This window comes from Phacochoerus africanus, chromosome 2 (assembly GCF_016906955.1).
Source record: "Phacochoerus africanus isolate WHEZ1 chromosome 2, ROS_Pafr_v1, whole genome shotgun sequence".
NCBI lineage: Eukaryota > Metazoa > Chordata > Mammalia > Artiodactyla > Suidae > Phacochoerus > Phacochoerus africanus.
In genome coordinates this window covers 276,951,708-276,978,981 of record NC_062545.1, presented here as the reverse complement: position 1 = coordinate 276,978,981, position 27,274 = coordinate 276,951,708, and the positions used below count along the sequence as shown (strand labels likewise).

The window sequence follows — 27,274 nt, the reverse complement described above, 5'->3', positions numbered from 1 at the left end:
TTTTAGTGCTGCTGTGTTATAATTGCATAGAATGTGCACGAACCTACATTTCTCAATGTTCATTGACCTGAATTAAATATTGGTTAGGAAGCATTTTCATAGCTGGAAAGCATTGAACATGCAGAGGGTGGAATTAGGAGGGCCCAGCACGGCTCTGGGGCAGGGGGTGGGGGGGGCGGTCCCCGTAGTCAGGGGTCAAGCTAGGGCTTTACAGGCATGGACTGGCCATTCGCTTCCCCAGGTTTCAGCAGGCTCCGGAGAACAGGCCTTCTGCAGAACAGAGAGAAAAGATGCTGTCTGCATTTTTGAGATTCTTCTGTCCCACACTCACATGCTGGGATGCAGCTCTCCTCGAGTGTGCCCGGCTGCCTACTTTTTTATTTTATTTTATTTTTACGACCGCACCCGAGGCATATGGAGGGTCCAAGGCTGGGGGGTCACATTGGAGCTGCAGCTGCCAGCCTCCACCACAGCCACAGTAATGCTAGATCTGAGCCATATCTGCAGCCTACGTACGCCCCAGCTCCCGGCAACACCGGATCCTCAACCCACTGAGCGAGACCAGGGACCGAACCCGCGTTCTCAAGGATACGAGTTGGGTTCCCTGCCGCTGAGCCACAGTGGGAACTCCCAGTGGCCGCCTATTTTTAACCTCAGTGCCCTGAGGGAGTTAAAAGAGATGAATGTGGTGCCTGAAAACGGATCCTGGTTGAATGACTGTCCCTTGTCTTCACTGATTTTGAGAAAGAGAAGCAGCTGAGATCGTGGTTGTGGACACGTGTTGAGGGGCGAGGGGACCCCCCCCCCGCCGCCGTGTATTCCCAGTGTCACAGTCTCGTGGTCCTACTCCTTCCGTGGGTACAGAGACCAGGGAAGGGACTGTGTCAGCCCACCCTTACCTGTTTCTTCAAGAGGCGCTCCCAGTGGGGGGCAGCTGGGGAGAAGGCTTTGGCCAGAGAGTACGCCCCAGTCCATGCCGAAAGCTATGCTCTCATGGACCTGAGGGGTCAGAGGAAAGAAACTGGGGGTGGGAGAACAGCCAGAAAGTTAGGAGGGGGATTCTGGAAGGGAGGGACCCACAGACCCCAATCTGCTTGTCGCATCCACCTAAACCCCGGGTCGACGGCTAAACGTCACACACGCAGGAAAGTCCCTGAGGTTTCCAGACCAAAAAAAAGCAGCAGTTGGAAACTGAATTTAGAAGCCATTTTCAGCTGCTGTCCACGGCGGGAAGGGTAGAGTTGGAAGTTTGAGTCCAACCAACCTCGTTAATGGTCAGCGCAAACATTCATTACTCTTTAGAAGAGACAGTAGGCCCTCGAGTCTCCTTCCTGAAGCATTCATCATGGTCAGTGTCCGATAAAAAAATCTTGAGACTCGCAAAGAAACAGGAACGAGGGAGTCACACTCGAGAGAAAAACAGCGTCACCAGGAACCAACCTTGAAATGACTGAGAAGCCACAATCAGCAGCCTTTATAAACATGGTTGGGGGCTTTGAGGAAAAGATGCGCCCAAATGAAGCCACAGATGGGAGCCTCTGTAGAGACATAGAAACCCTTAAAAAAGGGCCACATGGAAATTCTAGAACCTAAAAGCATGATAACTTAAATGAACAGTCCCTGGACCCGCTCAATAGGAGGACTGCACATGGCAGAGGAAAGAGTCAATGAACTTGAAAATAGTTCAGCGGAATTTATACACCGCAAGTCGCGGAGAGAAAAGGAGATTAACCTATGCACCGAGCCTGAGGCGTGTGAAACAGTAGCAAGGGGCCGAACAGATACAACTGGAACCCCAAAGGGAGCCGAAAGAGAGGAGGCGGGAAAAAAATGGAAAAACTGGTAGCCCCAAACTTGCTCAGTTCCAAAAGCTCTGTGATAAGACTGTAAAATACCACTGAGAGAAACTAAACAAACGCAAGAAAGGTTCACGGGTTGGAAGATGATATGGTTAAAGCTGTTGATTTTCCACTGCAGTCCCTATTATAATTCCAGCAGACTCTGTTTTGTTTTCATTGACGGGGGTTATAAAGTTTATATGGACCTCAGGATGTCTAAACGGTCCTATAAAAGAACAAAGCCAGAGGATTTACACCACCTGATTTCAAGGCTTTCCATAAACCTAAAGTAATCAAGGCGGAGGCATGGTATTGGAATGATAGCGGACCATGCTGATGGGTTAGAATGGAGAGTTCTAGAACAGACCCACGCATGTGGAGTCCGTTGGGTGTTGTCAAAGGGATCCAGGCAACCCAGTGGGAAAAGAAAAGTTTTCAACACATTGTTATGAAACGCCTGGATATCCAGATGGGGGTGGGGAGACAAACCTTGGACCCTACCTCACGCCGTACACACAAACACCGATTTGAGATGGATCAGAGCCCCAAACATAGGCACCCAAACCATATAGATCTTAGAAGCAGATATGGGAGAAAATTTGTAACTCGGACGAACACAAAGATTCCTTATACAAGGCACGAAGATTTCTTAGATAGAGCACAGGATAGAGTCAGGACGCCATAGAGGAAAAATTCAATAAATTCAGCTTCATTGAAATTAAAAGTTGGAGTTCCCGTCGTGGCGCAGTGGTTAACGAATCCGACTAGGAACTATGAGGTTGCGGGTTCGATCCCTGGCCTCGCTCAGTGGGTTAAGGATCCGGCATTGCCGTGACCTGTGGTGTAGGTTGCAGACGCGGCTCGGATCCTGCGTTGCTGTGGCTCTGGCGTAGGCTGGTGGCTGCATCTCCGATTCGACCCCTAGCCTGGGAACCTCCATATGCCGCGGGAGTGGCCCAAGAAATAGCCAAAAAAATAAATAAATAAAAATAAATAAAAGTTTATGCTCAGCAAAAGACACTATTAAGAAAACCAGTTGCCGTGCCAGAGACTGACAAAAACAGTTCACAAAACATAGCTGACAAAAGTCTTGTACCCGTCACACACAAAGAATTCAATAAGAAAAAGATGGCAGCCAAGTTTTAGAAATGGGGAAAAGTCTTGAGCAAGCCTTTCCCATAAGAAGATACACAGATGTGCATAAGGACACGGGAAAACCCCTCAACCGTATTAATCATTGGGAGAAAAATGCAAAATAAAACCACGGTTCTGTTTCACTAGGTACCCAGTCTAGTGGCTAAAATTCAAAAGACTGGAACCCGCCAGAGCTGAGGGAACCCAGAACGACTATAACTTGTATATGTTGCTGGCAAAGTCAGCGCCGCAATTGCTTTGGAAAAACGCTTGGCAGTTAGGGTGAAACCAAACATACACAGCGATAGATCCGACAATTCCATTCCAAAAGAAATGAGAGCGTATGTCCATAAAAAAAAAAAGAGAGAGAGAGAGAGAGAGAAATGCTCATAGCAGCTTTTACTTACAAAAACTCAGACTTGGAAGCAAACCCAAATGTTCATCAGAAGAAGAATGGCTGTCACCTTGGGGTACATTCAAACAGTGGATGCGGACTCAGCAATAAAGCGGAAAGCACGGCCGATGGCGGCCACAGTCTGGCTCTCAAGGGCGTGATGCTGAAAAAAGAAGCCAGACACAGAAGTGAGCGTGAAACACGAGGCCACTGATGTGATGCGTTCTAGAACAGACAGAAGGAATCTATGGGGAGGGGCAGTCCGGGGGTGGTTACTAGGGGAAGAGGAGGGGGTTGATCAAGGGAAACTTTGAGGGAAGGCAGGGACGTTGTATAATGTGACGGGGTGTGTGTGACACGGGAGCATCTTCCAGTCAAAATGATACAGCTGAGGCTGCATCTTGGTCTACGTGAAGACTAGCCAGAAGATGGTCAAAAGCTCTGCTCAGGCATTCCACCCCGTGCTCGAAACGCAGTGGGCGCTCCGTAGACGTCGGTGTGCTCCCAGATGTGGGGATGGCACCAGGGAAGAGGGAGGCAGAGAAGGGGCTCCTGCTCGGCACCTCTTCGAGAACCCCTCAGTCCGCACGGGCGTCCGAGCATCTTCCACCTGTCCCGGAAGCTTCTGACCCCTGCAGCCTTCGCTGTCCTCTCCCTCCTAAGGATGCTGCAGCTCCTGCTTGGGCTCCTGACGGGACGGGTGCCCACCTCACCCCAAGATGGATCAAGCGCCTCTCGTGTTCCTCTGAATGGCCCTCAGTGCCTGGTCACGTCTCACGTTCGGCCAGTGAAAGCGTGCTGGAGCTCCCCTGACCCGGAGGCGGAAGAGCTGGAACACGGCTCCTGGAAGGCCGTGGCCAGTTCCCCACGTGTGCACCCTGGCTTTCCCGTCCACGGGACAGACAGCTCTGGGGTTCTTCAGGAGATGGAGAAGCTGCATCTTGAGCCCCAATTCTGGTTGGCTGGTGGTGGGAGCCGCTCAGAGGTCTTTGCTAAGAAGGATTCTGAGCTGAATGGGACAGAGTCCTGGCATCAATTAGGGTGTTCCCCCAAATGTGGGACAAGAAAGGGGGCTCCTGGGCTGGCAGATGGCCTTCCCTGTATGACCTCAAAGACCCTTTCTGGGCTGGCATTTGGTCATTTTTGTTCATTTCATCTGCCCTGAGAATATTTAACTGTCGAGGTCCCCCCACCCCACCCTACTTCCTTCCACCGACCCATCCCATCGGAGCAAAGCCGATGTCTGTCTGCAGACAACATAAAGGGCCTGATCCGCCTTCGAGTTGTCCAGTTTAGCAGCCGGGAGCTTCCCTGCCTCCCCTCTGTTCCACGCTGTCAGAATTCTCCACGGCGTGTCTGTCACCAGCCTCGCTCGGCCGCGTGACAGAAATCCGGGGTGTCTGGCACCTGTTGGAGAGAACTCCTGGCAGGCAGAGCTGCAGGAGCCGCTTCTCTTGGGTCAATGACCGTTCCCAAGGCCCATCTGGGGGGACGGACCTCCTAGATGGTAAGAAAATCCAGGAGCGTGACAGGGACCTGCTGTCTGTGGCACGGATTCCATCCGACGTTCTGGGGTATGTGGGCAAAGAGTCTGGAGAAAAAGGACTGTGTGTGTGAACAACTGAGTCCCTCTGTTATTCAGCAGACGTTATCACAACCTTGTGAATCAACTCTAACTCAATAACACTTTAAAAAAGAAAAAATCCAGGAGCACAGACGCCCCTCCCTGCCTTCTCGTTGGTTCCGGGAGCTGGAAGCTGTCGCCATGTGGATGCTGATTCCTGCCCCATCTTGAGTTCTCAGGACTGTGGTGTCCAGATGCCATCCTGCAGTGGGGGCAGGAGAGGGCAGAAAGGCTGCCCCCCTGCCGCCCCCGAGCTGCTTCGGAGCCTCAGTGGGATCTCAACCTGTGAAGTGGCCGCTGTGCTCCAGACAGGGGAGGCTGGAAAGGGTGCGTGCTTTTCAAGGGCCTGCCCTGGCACCCCGAGGAGCTCGGCTGTTGGTGGGACAGTTCCCGGGGTCCCTTGGCTGCTCTAGTACAGTGTCCCTGGCTTTGTCCTCTGGCCGGCTTCCTCACACCTGTGGCGCTTGGAAAACTTGAAGTGCCCCGGAGCACCAGCTGCCTCTCCCACCCATGCTCGTCAGCTGCCCGGGGGGGGTCTTCCCAAGATGGGAGCTGGCTCCCTCTGGCCCTAGGGGTCCCCTAAAGGGAAGCCCAATGCAGCTGCCTCTGGTCCCGTTGCAGCTGGGTCCCCCAGGGGAGGGGTCCAGGGCTCTGGGGGAGACCAGACCCCTCTGGCTCCGGAGGCCTGAATACCGTGCACTCCCACTTCCTGTAGATTTTGCAGGATCCTTCTCCCCAGAGCTCGGTTTGGGATGGGGCCGGAGACCCATTCCTAAGAGCCGCTGGTATCGTTTCTGCTCTCCACCCACCCCCCGCCCCCGAACCCTGGCCGCTCTGCGCCATGGGGAGGGGACGTGATGCCTTTCGGAAGAGAAGGTCCCCCGGCCTGCCTTGAGTCAGGCTACCAGATGTGTCCTCACACACAGGGGCTCGGGAGTGGCCTGGCCTCCAGGACAAGCCGGCCTCTGCACAGCCAGCCCAGGGTGCCGGCCCCAGCCGACGAGGCGCTGGGCCTTGGGGACTGGCGGGCGGGCGGGTTGGCTCATCTGCTGATACTGCATTGTGTCAGGCGTGGAAACCCGGAGGGACTGAGACGCTGGGTTTTGTCTGGGGAAGAGACGGGCTTCTCCACAGGCCCTTCGAGAATAACTGGAGATGCAGCAGGAGGGACGCCCTTTGTGCAAGAGGGCCGGGCCCGTCCCGATCGCAGACGGGCGGGGGTCCCAGGAGGCTTCTTGGGGGAGACATCCTGTGACCTGAGTCTTGCAGATCGGGGGGGATAACTTGGCGTGATCACGAGCCGCAACAAAGGCTTACTGACTTATACATGAAGGGTCATTCCCTGCTCGTTCGGGAAGGCACCTCGCCGGCCCCAACCCCGCGTTCCTCTCTGCCCGCTTCCTTACCACCTGGCGGGAAGATGTCACGTGCCGGCGAGCACGTGCTTTGATGCTTTGATCTTCACACGTCAGGTGCAGGGGCTGGGGAGACCCTGGGCTGAACTGAGAGCCCGGGGGGGCTGCAGGTCATAGGCGTGGCCCCGGGGAGGGGGCCTTTGGTCCAGAGCTGGGAGCGCAGGCTGTGGGGCTGGGCAAAGATTCTGGTTAAGGCGACGCCTCACCCTGGGCCCCCAGTGTGTGTCCTTGCGTTCACTAAGGGCTGGAGCAGGTGGGCTTTGTCACGGTAGGCCCGTCTGGGAGGGTGGCGGGCTGCCTGAACTAAATGCACAGGGACCGCGGGACGCAGGTGGCGTGCCCTTGCGCTTGGACGGGAGACCGAGGCGAGGGGCTCGAGGTGGCCCTGGCAGCCTCTCCTCTCCAGAGGACCCCTTGGGCCGGGTCCCCTTGTGGATGTGGCTCCAGCCTCCCGCCCTCCTAACCTGCCCTCTGCCGGTCCCGCGCAGCGAGCATGACCTGGGGGAGGACGTCTACGACTGCGTCCCGTGCGAGGACGAGGGGGACGACATCTACGAGGACATCATCAAGGTGGAGGTGCAGCAGCCCATGGTAAGCCACCCGCCGGCCCTCCCGGCGAGGCCTCGGAGCTGGCCCGCCCCGCCGTCGGGCCGCCCGGGGCCCGCTGCCTGGGTCCCTCCCGGCCCCCACGGGCTTCCTTCCCTCGGGCCAGGTGCCCTTCTGTCCTGCGAACTGTTCCGAGGACACCGGGATGTGCCCCTTCCCTGGACGTGTGGGTCCTGGTCCCGGGCAGCCCGCATCCCCCTGCCCCTTCGTGCAGGGAGCAGTGAACCCGATCCACCAGCCGTGTCTCTCTCACGGGCCAGGGTGTTTGTTTCTGACGGGCGTTTCTCATCATCTATCTCTTGGCCGCCTGCTCACTGCAGCTCCCACAGCTGCTGGGCCAAGGGAGGGGTCCTCCTGGGCCGGGATGTCAGACAGGGACTTGGGGGGCGGGTGGCCCACAGCCCCCTCGCACTCCCAAACTCCCGGGGGCGGTCCCGATGCCACTTGCCAACTGTGGAGGCTTCTGGTACCATTTGTGGTCCCTGGAGAAATGGGGGGGTTTCTCCGAAAGCAGATTTCGGTGTCCTCCTTCCGGGAGGGTCACCCGCTGGTGGCGAAGAAACAAAAATCTGGGAGGCAGCTCCCCACGAGGCCATTCCTGTTCTGCCGGGAGAGACGCCGAGATGCCGGGTGGCCGGCTCACACCCCAAACCCTGCTCTTGGGAATGGGTTTCTCGTTTTGCCCCTTGAGGGTCTGAAGAGGGTCTCATTCCCCGCAATTACTAGAAATCTCACTCTGGAGAGTCAGCTGCGGGGTCTGTGTGCCCCGGTCTGCCCTCCACCGGGCAGCCTTGCTGTGGCAGCTTTATTCCTGAACCTTCCAGGGGAGCCTGCTGCTGGGAGGCCCTGCTTAGCCTCCCTGGAGGTCTGAGAGGGGCCATCTCACTCTCCAAGCCCTTTGGAAGCAAGGGCCTGTGGGTGCAGTGGCCCGGGTGGTGATCTGGGGACCCCCTGCCCCAGGTTGTTCACGTGCCCGAGAGGCCTCCCTCTGTGCCTGGGCTGCAGGGGCCCTCAAGCCAGGGCTTCCCAGAGCCCGCTGCTGTCCCTGGTCCTGAAGGCGCATGTGGAGGCCCTGCAGGGCCGGGGGAGGTGCCCGCCCATGTCCTGGGGACAAGCTGGCATCCCACCTACCCAGGGCGGCTTAGTGTCCCCATGCTCAGTGCTGGGCTCACGAGCTGTCCCGTCCATCCAGGCAGGACGGGCCCCCTGCCCCCTGCCAGGTCCTCGTCTTCACTCCCTCCCCTGCCATGCCTGGAGCTGTCTGAACAGCCTAAGCGGAAGGTATCAGGCGTGGTGACGGTTCCAAAGGAAGACAAAGCTAGAGGCTGGCAGGTGCCACTCTCAGGGCCCGGCCGTGGGGACGCTGCCACGTGCGCGTTCCCCGGGCTGTCCCCCACCCCAGCCAGGCTGAGACGCCAAGGCTGTGAGGTGCTCTCCGCGGCCACAGGCTCCATGTGGCTGAGCGTCCAGGACTCCCCCAAGCGCGGCTTGAATAGGAAGCGCAGCTAATTGGTTCTTTCTCCTGTTTCCTCCCCACGCTTTCAGATTAGATACATGCAGGTAAGTGGCAGTTAGAGGGACGCCGGGCTAAGTGCTGCCATCTTCAGGGAGGGCTCAGACCTCTTTGAAACAACTTGGGACCCTGTCCCTGGGAGACGCTGTCGGGCCCCACGTCCTTACACACAGTTTCAGGGGCTCACCCTCAACCCCACCTTCTTAGGCAGCGCGGGGCTTCGGCAGGGGCCTGGGGACCCTGGGGGACACACCCACCTGGCAGGTGGACCTGGAGACCTGAGGTCCCCTGCAAAGCCAGCGGGGCGCTGGGGCATTTCTTGGAGGAGGAGGATGGCGCCCGGGCAGATATGAGCGCAAGTGGCCCGTTGCAGGTCCCTGCACTGTTTCCTGGAGCCCTGCCTGCTTGGCGGCGGATGAGGCTCGCTCAGCCTGCAGGAGCTTACGGCGAGTGTCTGGGACTCTGTGTTTGCCAACAGCCACCCTACCCACTGCCTCTTCCCAGGCCCCCCTGGCCGCAAATCAGTCCCACCCTACAGAGGTGGGGCCAGCGCTGTCCTGGGGCGTCCCCTGCCTATGGGATGTCTCAGGACACGGTCGGAGGCCAGTGGACATTTGGAAAGCACAGCCCTGCGGGCAACTCGTGTCTTCCTCCGGGCCACTAACTGTCTGAGGCTGGGCAGTGGTTCCATTGGTGGACCTGGGTCCTCAGGGAGCTGGTCAGAACCTCTCCCTGTGCGCACAGTAGGCGCCTTCAGCATGCCACGCCTGCTGTAGATGCTGGCGGGGTGGCCTCTGAGGGCCTCGGACCGGTCCCGTGGAGACAGATTCAGGAGCCCTCTGTGTCAGCCTCTGCGCTGTCACCAGTTCTCAGGGTGGCGCCACGTCCCCTCCCGCTCGCCACGTGCCCCAGTTTCCTCATCTGCAGGAAGGAGGGAAGGGCCCGCGCCCCCTCTGCCCCACCCCTGGCCCCCTTCCTCCTCGGCCGCCCCTACGGCCAAGCCTGGGCAGGAAGGCGGGCAGCTGCGGCGGGCACAGCGGGGGCCTGGCTGACGTGCGTGTCCCCTCTAGAAGATGGCCATGACAGAGGATGACAAGAGGGGCTGCTGCCTGCTGGAGATTCAGGAGACGGAGGCCAAGTATTACCGGACCCTGGAGGATATCGAGAAGGTGGGTGTGGGGCAAAGGAGGCGGCCTCCCCTCCGCTCTGCCCTCTGTCCCCACTGCGGCCCGGTCCCCGTCGGCCTCCCACCCCCCACCCCAGCTCCTCTTCTTCCAGCCTAAACGGGGCATCCTTATGGCTTCTGCTCCTGAATGCGCTGCGCTAGGCTCTTGATGTCTACACCCTGACCCAGAGTTAGACTCCTTCTGTATACACTCTCGCCCAGGCTAGGCAGGGGGCTGAGCGCCTTATGTGTACCTCCTCACCTGGGGTGCCCCCCGCACTCAGCCCCCGCCTCGCCGTAAGCTGGGATGATAGCAGTGCCACCCTGTGGGGGCTGCGAGCGTCCTGCACCTGGGACCCAGGTGGGCCGGCGACAATGACTTTGGCGCCCCTGTGACAGCCCATGAGCTCAGTCCTTCTTCCTTCTCCCCACCGAACTGCCCGGCTCCTGGAGGACCACGGATGGGCCTTCTCCCCACCTTGCTGTGGCCTCCTGTGGGCGGTGGCTCAGTACCGTCTCCCTTTTGCCTGGTTGCCAATCCCCAGGCCTCACTGGGGCGAAAGCACCAACCCTGCTGTGGAGACAGACCCTTCCTGGCTAGTCTCTGCTTGCAGTGTGGGGCCAGGTGGGGCCACGAGGGGGATGCTAAGTGGGTCCCCGGTTGGCGCACTCTGGAGCCTCCAGCCAGGAGTCCTGCCATGCCCCTTGGCCCAGGTCTGGCCCAGGCCCCGACCTTCCCCTGCTCCCCCTGTAACTACCCTTGTGCGTCTGCCCTTCTGCCCCGCTGGCCACCAGCCCTCCTGCAGACACACATCCCAGCCGCCCCCTCGGCTCTTCCTCCTTGTTCTGCCCACTCCCGGGGCAGCTCCTTCCTGGCGGCTGGGGCCAGTCTCCACCCCTGGAACGCAGCCTTCGAGGGCGGGCACTGCCCCTTCCACTCCGGGGAGCCATAGTTTCCTCGAATGTCCCACACGGCGAGCCCACCGGGGTCACTGGAGGGTTGAAGTCCAGCGCCACCCGCGAGGGACCCTCTGTGGAGCTTGGCGCCTGGCGTGGGCACTTGCATTGATTCCTAGGCCTGATCCCGCCCGGAACGGTGCCCAGATCTCCCCAGAAAGCACACGTTCTCCAGTAAACATGGAGCGCCAACTGTGTGCCAGGCTGAGTAGCCGGCCCGCAGGGAGCCCCATCTCTGGACCCTTGAAGGGGCACTGGGCAGCCCAGGGGTGCCCCCTGCCAGTCACCCATCTGCTCTGAGGTGTCGGACTCCCCCCGCCCCCAACCTCAAGGGTGGCCGGGGTCTTCCGGGCCGAGGGGCAGTGATGGCGTCTGTCTTCCAGAACTACATGGCCCCCCTGAGGCTGGTGCTGAGCCCGGCGGACATGGCGGCCGTCTTCATCAACCTGGAGGTGAGGCTCCCGACCCTGGCTCACAGCGTGCGGGCCGTGGTCCTAACCTGCTCGCAAGTCGGCTCCCACGTGACTGTCCCCAAGGGTCCCGGAGGGCTGTGTCCTGGGCGTCCCGGAGGGCTGTGACCCTGGGCGTCCCGGAGGGCAGGTCCTGAGGGTCCCGGAGGGCTGTGTCCCTGGGCGTCCCGGAGGGCTGTGTCCCTGGGGGTCCCGGAGGGCTGTGTCCCTGGGGGTCCCGGAGGGCTGTGTCCCTGGGGGTCCCGGAGGGCTGTGTCCCTGGGCGTCCCGGAGGGCTGTGTCCCTGGGGGTCCGGGAGGGCTGGTCCTGGACGTCCTGGAGGGCTGGTCCTGGGCGTCCCGGAGGGCAGGTCCTGAGGGTCCTGGAGGGCTGTGTCCCTGGGGGTCCCGGAGGGCTGGTCCTGGGCGTCCCGGAGGGCAGGTCCTGGGCGTCCTGGAGGGCTGTGACCCTGGGGGTCCTGGAGGGCTGGTCTTGGGTGTCCTGGAGGGCTGCTTCCTGTGCGTCCTGGAGGGCAGGTCCTGGGCGTCCTGGAGGGCTGTGTCCCTGGGCATCCTGGAGGGCAGGTCCTGAGGGTCCTGGAGGGCTGTGTCCCTGGGCGTCCCGAAGGGCTGTGTCCTTTGGGGTCCTGGAGGGCTGGTCCTGGGCGTCCTGGAGGGCTGGTCCCTGGGCGTCCTGGAGGGCAGGTCCTGGGCATCCTGGAGGGCTATGTCCCTGGGCATCCTGGAGGGTAGGTCCTGGGGGTCCCAGAGGGCTGTGTCCCTGGGCGTCCCAGAGGGCTGTGTCCCTGGGGGTCCCAGAGGGCTGTGTCCCTGGGGGTCCTGGAGGGCTGGTCCTGGGCGTCCTGGAGGGCAGGTCCTGGGCGTCCTGGAGGGCTGGTCCCTGGGCGTCCTGGAGGGCTATGTCCCTGGGCATCCTGTAGGGCTATGTCCCTGGGCATCCTGGAGGGTAGGTCCTGGGGGTCCCGGAGGGCTGGTCCTGGACATCCCGGAGGGCAGGTCCTGTGTGTCCTGGAGGGCTGTGTCCCTGGGGGTCCCAAAGGGCTGCTTCCTGTGCGTCCTGGAGGGCAGGTCCTGGGCATCCTGGAGGGCTGGTTCCTGGGCATCCTGGAGGGCTGTGTCCCTGGGCATCCTGGAGCGCTGGTCCCTGCCAGTTGCACCCTTGGTCCTGGCTAAAGGGTGTCTTCGTGGCTGACAGATGGGAGGAGGTGAGCAGCTGCCCTTCCCTCCAGGACACCCGTTTCCGGGCCTTTCCTGCCACGGCCTGTGCGGGTGGGTGTGTCTCGGACCGGTGTGCCCTGGAGAAGGAGCTCGAGGGTGGAGCCGAACGCAGCCTCTCCACCTCTTGGAGCAGAGAGCCGCGCGCTGCCCTGCGGCCTCTGAACCCGGACAGGCAGCGGGCCCTGCAGGAAGGCTCCCCTTGATGCGGTCAGCAGAGCAGGGACTGAAAGCTGCGTGTGGGTGGAGCTTCCCCTGGAGGCTGGATGCCACCCACAGCTGGTGCGGCAGCTCCCACGGGACCCTGCCCTCATTAGGTCTCCTGATTGCCTCCTGGGCGAGCCTGACGCAGACCCCGCTCTCTGTGCCCGACCCAGAGTTCATCCTGTCCTGAGCGGTGGCACAAATGGCCACAGATGGGACAGGAACCTGGTTGGGGGGACTGGGGAGCCTGGGGGCTGCCTGCCGGTTGCCCCTCTGCTCTGAAGCGTGGACACGCTTCCCCAGGTCCCGGGTCCCCGTCCCCGGAAGAGAGACCTCATCCCTCACAGCCCATGAGCCTTGACCGGGCTGTGAGCTCTTCTGCCTCCTCGCTTGCGGGCAGGTTGCAAGGATGCTGGCTGGGGACACCTGCCCGGTGCCATCACTGTCCCGTTCTTGCACCAGCGCCTGCCTGGGCTTGGCCGCCACGCGTCTAGACAGGCTGATGCAGGTTGTGGACGGCTGTCTGCCGACATCCAGGGGCTTTCGTGAGCTCAGGGCCCCATGTGTGCCCATCACCATGGCTCCTTCTAGTAAATTGCACCTGGCTGTTTGTGTTTTCTGGTGCTTTTTTTTTGGCTGCAGAAGTTCCCAGGCCAGGGATTAGACCTGTGCCATAGCAGTAACAATGCCGGATCCTTAACCGCTAGGCCACCAGGGAACTCCTGCACCTGGTGTTTACGTGGGAGGGCCCCTCCTGCCCAGCGCGCCCGCCCAGCTGCTTGTGACGTCCTTAATCCAAATGACAGACCTGATACAGAGCACGTGGGCCCCGCCTGCTGTGCCTGCTCATGTGCCGCTCACGTTTCCTCCCAGGACCTGATTAAGGTGCATCACGGCTTCCTGAGGGCCATCGACGTGTCCATGATGGCGGGGGGTGGCACTCTGGCCAAGGTCTTCCTGGACTTCAAGGAAAGGTGAGTGGCAGGGGCCGCTCTGCTTCCCAGGGATGGGTGGAGCTGGGGGCAAGGGTAGCCCGTTCACCTCCAAGGGGTGCCCGAGGCCCCTCTGACCCCCGTCCTCACTTCCAGCTGAGCAAACTGCCCGCCCTTCCATCACAGCCTGGGTGCGCCAGCCTCACGGGGCTCCAGGAGCCCCCTCCGCCCCTATACCTGGGGGGGTCCTGGTGGGCCAAGGACACTTGTGTCATCCTGGTGCCCCTGATGTGTCCCAGGCTGCAGGGGAGTTGGGCATCGGGAGAGCCTGCCCCCAGCTCAGGGCAGGGTGGGGCAGTGGTGCATGGCAGCTACTTCCGCTGAAACAACCCACCCCCGTCGTGCAGGCTGCGCGGGGGCATCAGGGGCTGCAGGAGGACAAGGCTGAGAGCCAGGCTCCGGTCCCCAGGGCTGAGGCCACGCCCCTGCCTCCTCACTCAGATGGCACACCGACCTCTGCGTCTGTCGGTCAGGGCCAAGGATGGCATCTGTGCCGCTCGGTGCCCTGACGGTGGATGGAGGCCAGGCCTCTGCTGCCGACACGCTGGTCCGTGCCCAGCGAAGGCTGCAGCGGCTGGGCGCGGGGGTGGGCCCTGGGTGGCCGGCGGGGGTGCACGCAGCAGCTGGAGGCCCGGAGGCGTGTCTGTCTTGACATAACCTGGTTTCAGCCCTGGACCTGGGAAGACGGTGGTTTAGGGCCAAGAAGCGAGGGGAGCCTGGGTCTTCCAGTGGTGCCCTGGTCTCGCCCGAGTCTCTGTGGCTTTGGGCAGGTGTCCGTGGAGCCCAAGGGTGTGTGGTGCTCTGGGCAGAGTCCGAGTCTGTCCCACCTCCGGTCGCGTGGGTGTCAGGCGGAGTCTAATGCAGAGAGGGCTTCAGCCGCCATCCCGCCAGAAGGTCACCCGTTGTCATGGCGTGTGTTGGGAGCCCCTTGTCCAGAATCAATATTGTCCACAGAGGAGAGTGACAGCCCATTAGGAACCAATGCAGGGACCTCTGGAGAAAAAAATCGTATTGCCGTTACATGTCCTCTGTGTATCGATTTGGTTCTTTGCTTTAAGCCCAGCCGTTGGTCACCCCAGGTGATGGAGGGGGTGCGAGCGGCCTTCTGTTCTCTAGAAGGTCCTGTGGAGCCTGGAGAGGAGAGAATGGGATTCTGGAAGCGTCTGACTGGGTGGGAGGGGACAGCTCCTCTCCCTGTGGCCTCGGCAGCGGCGTCTAAAATGGGATGCTGACGAGGACGAAGCCAGATGACCCGAAGGGCTGGCAAGATGCTGCCCGCCACTCCCGGGGGGTGGCGGTGGGGCAGGGAGATGATGTTTTTAGCTGCTGAAATCTCCAGGGAGCCATCAGGAGACCGTACCTTGCTTTCTGTTCCTTGTAGAATCTTTGCAGAGGAACCTGCGGGTTCCGTCTTCGTGGCTCCCCCGCCACCTGGGAGCTTGTTAAAAATACTGATTCCTGTTGTGGCTCAGCGGTAACAAACCCATCTAGTATCCATGAGGGCTCGGGTTCGATGCCCGGCCTTGCTCAGTGGGCTAAAGGATCCAGTGTTGCTGTGAGCTGTGGCATAGGTCTCCGATGCCGCTCGGATCCCGCTTGGCTGTGGTGTAGTCCAGCGGCTACAGCTCTGAGTCGACCCCTAGCCTGGGAACTTCCATATGCCTCAGGTGCAGCCCTAAAAAGACAAGAAATACTGATTCCTGGGGTCTGATGAGGGGTCCTGGCAGCTGTAGAAGGCCCCACAGGGGCTGGTGGGGACCCCCGGCACCCACCAGGTCCGTCTCAGTTCAGCGCACAACCCTCTCTGCCCAGGCAGCCGTCACGGAGCTGGATTCTCAGGTGCGGTCACCTGCGCCCCCCCCCCCCGGGTGCCCTGTAGCTCCAGGCCAGCTGCTGTCCCCCTGAATGGCCAGGATCCTTGAGCCTGCTTTCTAAGGGGCCGTGGGTCGGGGGGCTCCTTGGAGCCTTTGGGAGCCAGCAGTTCCCATGTGCAGGTGGCAGAGGAGAGCGGATGAGAACCGTCCAGGCACCAGCGGGTGTGGACATGCTGACCAGCCCAGGGGAGGGTTTACGGATGGGGGCTGGGGGCCAGGCGGGCTCCCTCGCCCACCCTCTGCCCCCAGCACAGCCTCCCGCTCCCTCTGCGAGCCAGTGAGCCAGGTGAGCCTTGGCGCCCAGCTGACGGCTGTGGGCTGACTGTCAGACCTGACCCTTGCCCAGGTGGCGGGCCCGGCGGACACGTCTCAGCGCCTCACGAGGGCTGCCCCTTGGCTGGCAGGGGGCGGCCGCGGATGAAGCTGGACGGGCTCGGGGGCCCATTAGCCCAGCTCCAGGGTGCATGGAGACAGACGCTGACCTGCCCACCCCTGGGAACCCCTACGTCCCCGTGCAAGGTGTCGACTGCCGGGCCTGTCCTCTCGGTCCGGTTTGCCCATGACCAAGACCCACCACCACCCTCCAGACACAGTCTCGGGCTGACCCGGCCCCCAGGGCTCCTTTCCTTGGGGAAAAGCGGACGTTTCTACTTTTGAGGACAGCAGTGAACAGAATGCGTCTTGACACTGGCTGCTCAGCAGACGGTCACCCGCCCGCGTGGCACTGGGGCTCCAGGCCCTTTTGTCAGGGTCCCTTTGGGGGTGGGCTGGCTGCGTTTCATCGGAGCTCGCTTGCCAAATCCCTGTGTCCATCGCAGTGTCCACCTTTCCTGGCACGCCCCTTCCTATGTCGAAGTCAGCCCCTGGGGTTCTCTGGCTTACCAGTGCCACAAGCATTTATGGAGTGCCTGCTGTATGCGGCTCCTGAGCTCTGGGCCAAGGACACCGTGGGGACAGAGCAGGCTCTCCTCTCCCTGGGAAGCAAGCCACAGACAAAGGACTCATCCTGGGCTGTGCCAGTGCCCGAGAGCATGGGGGTGGGGGGCTCGTAACAGGATGGGGGACCCGAGGACCCAGGTGAGGGGGATCAGCCCTGAAGACGCGGGAGCAACAGAAGCCAGGAGCTCCGCCTGTGTGAGGCACTGGCGGAGGCCAGAGGAGCAGGAGTGAGGGGGGCGAGGAGGAGCCTCTCCTGGGTACGTTGCAGGGTCCTGCAAGAGCTGGTGGGCCGAGACAGGGATTCAGAATTTTTTAAGTGAGGACAGGAGAAGCCATCGAGGAATCTCATGGCAAGATCCTGGCAGCTCATCACAGATAAAGAATTAGGCACCAGGTGTGGTGTGACCAGTGCCAAATGGCAGAAGACAATCACCTCCCTCTTTTTGGAGGTTATACTTCTATTAATGCAGCCTCGGTTCTCAGACAAGGCAGATGCTCCTGTTAACCTCTGTGGCTTCTGCCTGCTCTAACGTTAGATGGACGACGCTGCACTCTGGCTCTGATTTCCATCCACAGGCTCCAGGTTCTCTGGGGGTCTTTCATCTCAAAGCCTGAGCATGGGTGGTCCTGCACAGAGACAGCTTGAATATGGAGTCAAGCCTCTCAAGACCTGCAGTGGATCATGTGGCTGCCCTGGGCCCCTCGGCTGGAGAGGCCTTTCGCTCTGGCTGTTCTGTCCAGACCTCCTTTCCCAGAGGACGAAGCTGAGGCGGGGGTGGGGGGGGGGGCGGCCTTGGCCACGCGTGGTCCCGGCTTGTTCCCATGTCCTGGGTGAACGAATACCTTGGCCTGCCGCCTATGTCCCGGAACCCGCTCCGGCACCCTGAGAGTTTGGGGTCCCGAGGGCTGAGCCAGAAGACGCTGTGAGAACATGGGTGGTCCGACGTACTTCCATGAGAAGCCTTCGCGTGCCCTTTGCGGGGTCGGAGTTCAGGGTCCAGGCAGTTCCGCAACGCCACCCACCGAGCTGGTGTCGGATGTCCACCAGCTCATCAACGAGGGAGCCTGAAGGATGGCAGAGCTCGCTCCGAGGATGGGACAGGACACGGCATGGCAGCGGAGACAGTTAGGAACAAGGCGGCCAGTTAGATGCAGACTGGTCCATGCCGCCTGCGGCCGGAGTGCTGGAACCTCTGGTGGCTTCGCCAGCGTCACCAATCACATGCACAGAAGAACCTCGCGCAAGGGGGCGTCAGGCCGGGCCCGGGGAGCCCTTCCCGCTGGCGTTGGCAGGCGCGGCAGTGAGACCTTGAACCCCGAGGTCCCCCGTGCGTGCTCTGCCTTCCTTCCAAAGTTTGGATGATTTTTCTCAACGGCGGTAGATGCTTGTAGTTAAAACGAAGGTCCGTCAACTCTCGCTTCCCCCACCGACGTCCTCCACCGGACTCAGAACTTCCGATCAGTTGCTCTGGATTTTCCAGGAAAAGTCAAACTGCGCGTGGACTCCACAGGCCGCAACGCCCGGCCTGGGGCGGGCGCTTGGACGTGCTATGCGAAGGTCAAGGGGTCCGCATGCTTGACCTGGGGTGCTGGTAACCGCTGGCCGCAGGCTTGGGGCTAAAGCCACAGAAATTTAATTCTCGGTTTCCCGCAACCAGAATCCGTGTCCCTGGGCCCTGCTCTGTCTGCAGGTTCCAGGGGAGGGTCCTTCCTGCCTCTTCCAGCTGCTGGTGGCACCCGGCGTCCCTGGCTCGTGGCCACGTCGCTCCAGTCTCTGCTCCAACGTCACGTGGCTTCTCATCTGTGTCTCTGTGTCTTTTTCTCTCTCTCAAGGACTCTGTCCTTGGACTTGGGGCCCAGCCTGGTCCAGCAGCACCTCATCTTGATTCTTAACTGTAATTTTATCTGCCACATCGGGTCACGTCCTGGGGCTCCTGAGAGACATGCCTTTGGGGACCACCCTGCAGCCCAGGACAGGGCATCTCTGGCCAGTCAGCCGAATCCCCATGCACATTCCAGAGACTGTCTAGGAGCAGGTCAAGCTGCCCTCAGGGCTGGGTCTCTGCCCTCTGTGGACGTTGCCCTCGGTGCCAGCTGGCAGAGGGGTTGGGAGAGGTCTCAGCCCCGGAGTGTCATCGTCAGACTCAGATGGGACTAGCCAAGCCTCGTCAAGGAGCCACGGGGATTGTGGCTTTGCTCTGGTGTCCGGCCCAGTGACTCAACTTACTGGTGACCTCAGGAGTCCCGTCGCCTCTCGGAGTCTAGAGGTGGTGCCTGAGTGAGAAGGCGAGCAAGTGGCACGCGCCCGTGGCCTGTGGCCGTGCTGGCAAGGCTGCACTTCTCTCTACCTATTTACAGATGAAAAGATTGAGAGTTCCCGTTGTGGCTCAGTGGGTTAAGAAGCCGACTAGTATCCATGAGGATGGGGGTTCCATCCCTGGCCTTGCCCTATAGGTTAAGGATCCAGCATTGCTACAAAGCTAAAAAAGAAAAAAAGGAGGGAAAAGGCCAGCAGGTGGCTTGTGGTGCTGGCTCCTCAGAGCCCGCCTGTGTGTAAGGCCTCCTGCAGGCCGGAGCAAGATGCGTCCCTGAGCTCAGAGCTGGTGGGGACGTGGGTGGGTGACTCGGTTCTTTGGGGACCCCACCTGCCTAGACAGGCCTCCACCCCCTGCTCCCTGCCTGTCTCTGTGCTTTTTTGTCTGGCCCAGCTGCACGGGGGACGGGGCTGGAGCAGGGAAGGGACACAGGGTGGGAAGTGATAGGGCGGGGTTTTGATGGATGAGTAGAAGTTTGCTGGCCGGAGACAGTTGTGAGCAGTCATGCTGGGGCTGATTCGAGGGTGTGCAATTAGGAAGGCACAACTGGGACTCTCTGTCCCCACACCTCTGTCCCCACACCTCTGCCAGACCCTTGGGCTCTGCTGAGCCGGGGGAGTGCAGAGTAAAGGGGGCACCTAAGGCTGCCGCAGCCACTCTGGAGCTGCTGGGCTGCGGGCGCGTAGAAGGGCCCCAGAACACGAGAGGGCGTGGGGGCCCATTGTGACCTGGAGCGTGGGCAGGTTCTGCCAGGTGGTGACCAGAGGGTTCCCTGGACGTGGCATGGCCGGGCCATCGCCAGGTCCTCTCCCTAAAACAACTTGCCCTGAAACCTCTGGGCCTCCAGTCCAGCTTCCAGAGATGACGGCTTGTGATCAACTTTTATTTAAAAATTCTCAATTTAGTGGCAGACACATTTAAGTGGAAACCAGTGGCTCCTGGTCAGGGTGTTGTGCTGTGCCAGGTGGAGCCAGGTGCTTGGCCAGGCCCTGGCCTGTCCATCCCCATCACCCAAGGCCCCGGGAAGGGGAGACCTGCCCAGGGGCCCATGTGGCAGAGCTGAAGCGCCTGAGGTCAGGCCCAGCCATGGTCGCCACAGGTCCTCGGGCCATGCAGGGAAAGCCAGGGGACACCCAGACCAGGACGCTCCCTTCTGGTCCTGCCCTGAGCGTCTGGCCAGGTGCCCCAGGTGAGGCAGTATCCACGAGGGCGGAGACGCAGCCCTGAGGGCAGCCTGACCTGCTCCCAGACTGTCCCCAGCTTCCCAGAGCCGGGCCGGGGGAGGCCTCCAGACCTTTGCTGGTGCTCAGCATGAGCTGCATCTGACTGTGCGTCCTTGGGGACGCCGTCCACGGGTCCCAGCCTCCTGGAGAAGCTGTATCAGTGGTCAGGCCAGGCCCCCACCCCTTATCAGCTGGCAGCTCAGCACGTTCACCGAGGCCTCGGTTTCCCCGCCGCTGTAAAGGAGCTGAAGGGCGTGACACTGTGTGTGACACGCCTGGGCACCGTGGCTCCCGAGGTGGGGCCGTTGCTGTCACCCTTGTCACAGCCAACGGCCACCCACGTGGTCTTCCTATGGGGCCTGTTCTGCGGTCGGGTGATGAGGTTTTCAAAGATGAGGTTTCAGGCTGGTGACCAAGGCCCTGTGGGTGCGGGGCCGCTAGCGCCGGGGCCTCTGGTCCGGAGGGTCGTCGTGGGGCCAGCGGGGGCTGGCGGGGCGGATTAGCGAGCTCCTGCTCCCCCTGCATCTTCCCCGGATCTGCAGCTCCTGCCGACACACCAGGCGTGCGTGGACATGCCCGTCTCCCGGGAGATGGAGCTGATGTCACCTGCCCCGAGAGACAGAGGGCATCGGTGCCCGGAGGCAGCAACAAGGGCTGACCCACGGGGCCCCCCACACCTCAAAACGTCAGCTCAGGGGCCGCCACCCCAGGGCGCGCACAGAGCAGGATGGGCCTGGGGGCTCACTGCGGAGCGGCTGGAACGAGAACGTTCCAGGGTCCCCCAGCCTGGGGGGCAGGGGCTTCTCTCCAGTGTTAGCCCTTTTCAGGGGCGGGATGGGGGCACTGGGAAGGGCGTCCCCAAACCCAGTCCTGACTTGACACAGAGCCCCAGAAGGGGCTTCCTTGGGCCCAGGGCGGGCAGGGGGCCCTCTTCCTGGGCCGGTGGAATTCGGGGAAGGGAGGGAAAGCCCCCGCGATGAAAGAAGAAAACCATTAAATGTGCTGCCGTGGTGGAGCTGTCACGGGGAGGGACCCATTTGCTGTGCTCACAGTCTGCTGTGAAAACAAACGGCTCACACCCAGCGTGTGTGTGTGTGTGTACGCCGTCCAGGCTCCTGATCTACGGGGAGTACTGCAGCCACATGGAACACGCCCAGAACACGCTGAACCAGCTCCTCGCCAGCAGGGAGGACTTCAGGCAGAAAGTCGAGGTAACGGGCCCGTCCCCGGCCATTTCCAAGGTGGCAGCTCCCTGGCCTCTCGGCAGCTTCATGGGAAGGTGGGAAGGTGCGGCAGGGACGTGACATTTTTGGCAGATGAATTTTTCCCTTTGCATTTTGTTGGGGTTGAGAGTGGGCAGGGGGAGGTCCCCGACCCAGGCCAGGGCAAGGCCCGGGTCCCCTGGGTACGGCTGTGGCAGGACCTGGGACCAGCTCCAGTTCAGGGAGCCTTGGGGTCCAGCAACCCCGGGGGATGGGAGCGCCGGGGTCCGGCGGCCCTGGCAGGGATGCTCTCAATCCACCTGCTGCCCCCCCCCCCCCGATGCCCAGGAGTGCACGCTGAAGGTCCAGGATGGGAAGTTCAAGCTGCAGGACCTGCTGGTGGTCCCCATGCAGCGGGTGCTCAAATACCACCTGCTCCTGAAGGTGAGACCGGCCGGAGTGGGTGAGGGCCCGGCAGCCTCCGGGGCGTGGGGTGGAGCCCACAGAGAGGCCAGGCTGAGATCCCAACAAGCAGGCGGAGGAAGACGGCCCACGCGTAGGGCCTAACAGTTGTGAAGTATTTGCCAGGAACTGCGTGGTGCGTTTTTGTATCCTGAATACTTGTCACAATTAATATACACGGAAAATTATGATTCCAATCAGTAAGAGAGCAGGAAAACTGAGAGACAGAGAAGTGTCCTCCAGGCCAGGAGTAAGAGCACCTGTGGCTGACTTCTGAGCCCAGTCCCTGAGCTTCCTGGCAGCCATGGAGATAGGAAGTCCCTCTGGGCAGACAGACCTACCAGGAGACAGTGGCTTCTGCAAGACGCCCTGCGAGCCTCTTTAGTGATTGAACAGGTCACCCGTTGGCTCAGCCCCTGGCTTTGTGCTCTTACCATCCCTCCCACCATCCACACGTGTTGGGCGCCCTTCACCTTGAAGCTGGGGGTCCCCTGGGGGAGGCTCGCCATCTGTCTGAGTTGGGCAGTGGGACCAGAGCCTGGGCGGGCGGGGGCTTTGTCCCCAGGGCCTGGCTCTGTATGTACAGCCGGTGCTGGGTGGGGGTGTGGGCAGAGGCCAGGACCCCCAATGGGGACCCACTCCCCTCTCACCCCTCCAGGAACTTCTGAGCCATTCCACCGACCGGCCAGAGAGAGAGCAGCTGAAAGAAGCGCTGGAGGCCATGCAGGTGGGTCAGCCAAGGCCAGGCAAGGCCTGGCCAGCGCCAGGCTTACTGTGCTATGGCTGTCTTCTTTAACCTGGGCTCACTGACAGCCTCTGTGCCTGTAGCTATAGGTTTTCCTGGGATGGCAGGAGGCGGAGAGGGGCAGGGCGGTGGGTAAGACCCACCCAAGGGCAGAGGGGCGGGTGAAGTTGGGGTTCTCTTCCCTCCCCCACCCCTGGCCCACCGCGACTCCCCTGGGCCTCCTTCCTCCTGCTCCCCTGACCGTCCACTGGGGCTGTGCCTGGAACCCACGCACCCAACTCAGTTCTGGGCTGCCCACTGCCTGTCCTGTGGCATCTGCTTCTGGAACACCCACCCCGCCCAGCCACGCCGCCCCTCCCCTCCTCCCTCTGTCCGTGGAAGCCCGCTGTGCAGCCCAGACCCTGGAAGGAGAGCCCAGCTCACGTCCTTCCCTCGCTCAGAAGCCTGCCATGGCTCCCCACTGCCCCTGGGTTGGGCACAGCTCCTCAGCCTGGCGTGCGGGCTGCCACAGGTGCTCGTCCGGCTTTGCGGCCGGGTTTACCATGGGTGCCCACCTTTGTGTGCGCTCAGCCGCTCTCAGGCCCCTGAATGGGCTCCATGCCCTCCCGCCTGTGTGTTGGCTCAGGCTGAGCCTGTCCTGTCCCCTGGCTACGGCCTGGGCATCCTCCATCTTTGCAAAGTGACCTTCTCAGGGGGATCGCCCCGCCCTGGCGTCCGTGCCCCGTTGCTCGGCCGTCTGTGGAAAGAGTGTCTCCGAGCGGCCGTGTGCTCCTGGACACGCTTGGCTCCAAGTCCTGTGTGATGGCCAGGACCATGGAAGCCCCAGGGGTTGGACACCTGGACAGGCCCATCCCGTGCCGTTCCTGCCAGTGGAGACGGGCAGGAGGCACTGGATCAAAGGCCACTCCAGACCCTGGATGCCTGACCCCACTTGGCCCTCCAGACGCAGCGGACAGTGCCCCCTGGTGGCCGGCAGGAGGCGGCGCGTGTGGATGGCGGGGCGGGAGGGCGGGGTGGCCCGGGTCCTGCTGAGGCTCCCTGGGGCTGCCCGCTTCCCAAGGGCTCAGACGTGGGCTTGTCCAGGTCTACCTGGCTGTCCTTCTTCTACTCTGACCTAGAAGGGGGTCGAGTGACGGGTTAGAAAGACGCTGTTCTAGCACGCGGGATTTCTTGGCCGCTTGATGGGATTTGGGTGGGTGTTGCCTTTCCAGCCTCATTGGTCAGGAGGGGCACCGCTGCTCCCCCTCGGTTGTGTTGAGGGCCAGCCAGCTCTGGGGACAGCGGAGGGGCTTTGGAAAGACCCAGCCCCTGGGTGGCACGGCGGGGGCTGGGGGCTGAGCCCCGCACGCCCCGCCCCGCAGGGACCTGCTGACCCACTTCCCGCCGCGCACAGGACTTGGCCATGTACATAAACGAAGTGAAACGGGACAAGGAGACCCTGAAGAAGATCAGCGAATTTCAGAGTTGTATCGAAAACCTGGTGAGTGCGGCTGGCGCTCGGAGCAAAGACAGCTGCGCCCTGCGTGGCGGGGGAGGGGGGTAAAAATCGCCCTGACGGTGTCCGCGTGGGGTCAGCGGGAGGGTGACACACACGCTCTCCACCCGGGTCGTGGAAGCAGGTGCAGCCGTGCCACGTGCTGCCCCCAAGAGGGTGGAGCCGCTTCTGGGGCCGCATCTGACCTTGGACTCCTGGGCTGTGCTCCTCAGCCGGCCCAGGTGCCCTGGGCACGGAGGTGGCTGCTTGCTGAGGGCAGGCACAGCCCGAGGGGGGCAGCGGTACTGACTGCCCCCGTCCTCCCTCCCCGGCCTGGACCAGGACTCTTGGGTCCAAGAGGAGGGTGTGGCTCACGGGGTGAGTGAGGCTCTGTCTGATCGGGGACCCCTGGCCCACCCTCATGTCCTGTCTCTTGGACGTCACCCTGCCCAGGAGCTGCCCTGTGTCTCCCCGCCTCAGACAGGGCTGACCCCTCATGGGACTTCATCCCAGCCTGGTCCGTCAGAGGTTCAGCCTTGGGGCGCTGAGGGAGCCACTGTGTCCTGGGGGGCGAGGAGATGGGCCAACCCAGGACGCAGGCACTTCCCACCCGCGGCCTGTGCCAAGCAGTACCAGCTTCTTCCGGACCTGCTGAATGTGAATGGGTTTCTCCACCTTGACATTTGGGGCGGAGCGCTCTTTGTCGCGGCGTCTGTCCTGTGCCTTGTAGACAGCACCCTTCATCTCTGTCCACTATGCTGGTGGCCCCCCGACCCCTCGGGGCGCCCAGGGATGACAACCAGATACACCTCTGGACGTCGCCCGATTCCCCCGGGTACAGAGTCACCCCTGGCTGAGAGCCGCCGGTTTTCACACCTTTTTGCTCTCTGCCTCCTGACCTTGCGGGGTCCGGGGGAGTCCCTGTCAAGGTCACATCAGCACAGACGCTTTTGCAGAGGAAGCCCCCGGCGCCCAGGCTGACGTCTGGTGCCCACTGGGCCCGTCTTCCCCCACCAGGGTCAGGACACCTGTCAAGGCAGAACAGGGCGGCCTCGACAGGCACATGGCGCGACAACGTTCGCGGTGTGTCTGTCGTCCAGGAAAGAAAGAAAGAAAGAAGTGGCCAAAGAGCATTCTGGACCGACCTCGTCTTTCGCTCCCTTCAGAGGAGGTGGAGAGCTGTTCCCCGGGCTGTTACCGGTGGCGCTCGAGCCTGGCGGGGTCCGGAGCTGTTGGTTTTCTTCTCGTGGAGTCTCCAATTATTTTCTAAATGCTCTGCGATGGATGGACGGGCACTACTTTTCTAATACAAAGACTTTTTTTTTCTTTTTTGTCTTTTTGCTATTTCTTGGGCCGCTCTCGCGGCATATGGAGGTTCCCAGGCTAGGGGTCTAATCGGAGCTGTAGCCACCAGCCTGCGCCAGAGCCACAGACACGTGGGATCCGAGCCGCGTCTGCAACCTACACCACAGCTCACGGCAATGCCAGATCCTTAACCCACTGAGCGAGGCCAGGGATCGAACCCGCAACCTCATAGTTCCTAGTCGGATTCGTTAACCACTGCGCCACGACGGGAACTCCTCCAAAGACCTTTTTGAAAAAACTGTTTACGAAGAAGTAATACTCGCTCAGTAAGTAACAACGATGACACGGCAAGTGAAGACGTGTGACCTGTCCCTGTGGGCCGGGGCCCTGCTCTGCCAGCCCTGTGTGTCCTCCTGACCCCGTCCCAGCAGGTGGAGCTGCTGGTTTTCCCACCTCCAGAAATGAGACGCGGAGGTGCGCAGAGGTGCTAGGCAGGGTGCTGGTCCCACCCTGTGCCGCACCAACGCAACCCTTGCAGTCTTGTTCTGGCTGCTTCTGGAAAATGCAGAAACCTCCGAAAGAAGGTGCTGAGAGCCCCAGCCTTGCGCCAGGTGGGGAGGCGCCTGGCAGCACCCCCTTCTTCCTGCTCTGTCTGCGTAGACGCCACGGGGACACGTCTGTCTGAATCAAAGCAGAACAGAGATGGAAGCCAGGCGGAGAACGGAAAAGTCTCTGCACAGCAGGGGGGTTCTCCCGAAGGCCCCTCCTGTGGCAGATGAATCCTGGCAGGACCCCCAGGCCCCGCCGGCTCTCCATCTGAACAGCACAGTCCGTTCTCTTTTTAATTCGGTTTCTTGGGCTTGGGCGTCTGGCTTGGCCTCACAGGTCCCCGCTCTGGGCGCCACACAACAGTGGCCTCCTAACGTGACCACACCATCTATGGCTCTTTGTCCCCACAGAGCTGGAGGGAGTCCTGGGCGGGGCCTCCAGGCCCGGTCCTCCCGTCTCTGTGCCCTTCGCTGTCCTTGGCACCAGCCGGGAACCCCTGGGCTTGTCTCGCGTCGCGCTCACCCTAGGTTCCTGCAGGAAACGTGGACACACCCTGCTGCCCGGGCGCTGGCCCACCTCTTTCCGTGGAAGCGCTGCAGGTGGGGGCGAGCTGGCACTGGGCTGACGGTCCTGCCCTTTCTTTCCCAGCAAGTGAAGCTGGAGGAATTCGGGCGACCCAAGATCGACGGGGAACTGAAGGTCCGGTCCATAGTCAACCACACCAAGCAGGACAGGTGAGTGGCGCTGGGCTGGGCGAGTTGGGCCCTGGCCCAGGGCGCCCCGCGCCCTGCCAGTCTGGAGGCAGCCTTTCCTGCGCACTCGGCTTTGTGCTGCTCCATTTACTTGCTTCCTTCCTCCGCCAGAGGATGGGCTGCTGTGCTCAAGGGGCTGGGCAGCCCGCACAGCCAGCGCAGGGCTGGGCTGAGGGCAGCCAGAGGCCAGGCCTGGGAGCGGCCCTGGGAGCCCTCTGCCAGCGGATGGGCAGGAGGGCTGGGCTTGCAGCAGGGCTGAACTGGCACGGCCCCAGCTCTGCCCCAGCTGCTTCAGTCCTCTCGCGCCGGGTCACAGCAGATAGGAGCCCTGCCGCCGTGAGATCCATCCAGTGGAGGCCGGCCGTGTAAACGGGCCGTGACCCTTAGACGCCCGTACCGTGAGGACGGCCAGCTGGGGGACAGGGGGCGGAGGAGCCCAAAAGCCCCTTGGGCGGTGGGGGCAGGGGGCCCAGGAGGGCTTCCTGGAGCAGCGGCTGAGGCCTGGCGCAGGGGTGGGAGGCGGCCGGGCAGAGGGGCGGGGCCCGGGGAGGGGGGGCGGCGCGGGCTGACGGGCGCCGGCCTCGGGGGGCCAGGTACTTGTTCCTGTTCGACAAGGTGGTCATCGTCTGCAAACGGCGAGGCTACAGCTACGAGCTGAAGGAGGTCATCGAGCTGCTCTTCCACAAGATGACCGACGACCCCATGAACCACAAGGACGTCAAGAAGGTGCGCCCCCCGGTGGCGGCGGAGGGGCCTCGCGGGCTGGGCCGCCAGGCAAGGGACAGGCGCGGAGCCGAGAAGGGTGGTCCGGTGGGCCAGCCCCCCACCCGCACCCCCTGCTCTGCGCGGGGGCCCAGCACCTCCCTGGCCTTTTGTCCGAGTCGTTCTGGTGGGGGTGAGGGGGCGTG

General features: G+C 61.8%; 1 protein-coding gene across 5 annotated transcripts in view; it reads left to right on the top strand.

The window, feature by feature from the left end:
- Nucleotides 1–27,274, top strand: part of VAV2 (vav guanine nucleotide exchange factor 2) — a 176,731-nt gene that overhangs the window by 123,365 nt on the left and 26,092 nt on the right. For 4 of the 5 annotated variants that reach the window (XM_047768858.1, XM_047768853.1, XM_047768854.1 and 1 more), the window contains exons 5-14: nucleotides 6,894–6,996; nucleotides 9,595–9,693; nucleotides 11,030–11,098; nucleotides 13,408–13,508; nucleotides 20,989–21,088; nucleotides 21,428–21,523; nucleotides 22,200–22,268; nucleotides 23,680–23,766; nucleotides 26,263–26,348; nucleotides 26,960–27,092. In XM_047768858.1, coding sequence (XP_047624814.1) covers nucleotides 6,894–6,996; nucleotides 9,595–9,693; nucleotides 11,030–11,098; nucleotides 13,408–13,508; nucleotides 20,989–21,088; nucleotides 21,428–21,523; nucleotides 22,200–22,268; nucleotides 23,680–23,766; nucleotides 26,263–26,348; nucleotides 26,960–27,092 — 943 coding nt within the window. The remainder of the gene's footprint in view (nucleotides 1–6,893; nucleotides 6,997–9,594; nucleotides 9,694–11,029; nucleotides 11,099–13,407; nucleotides 13,509–20,988; nucleotides 21,089–21,427; nucleotides 21,524–22,199; nucleotides 22,269–23,679; nucleotides 23,767–26,262; nucleotides 26,349–26,959; nucleotides 27,093–27,274) is intronic. The other variant, XM_047768856.1, reaches the window with a different exon arrangement.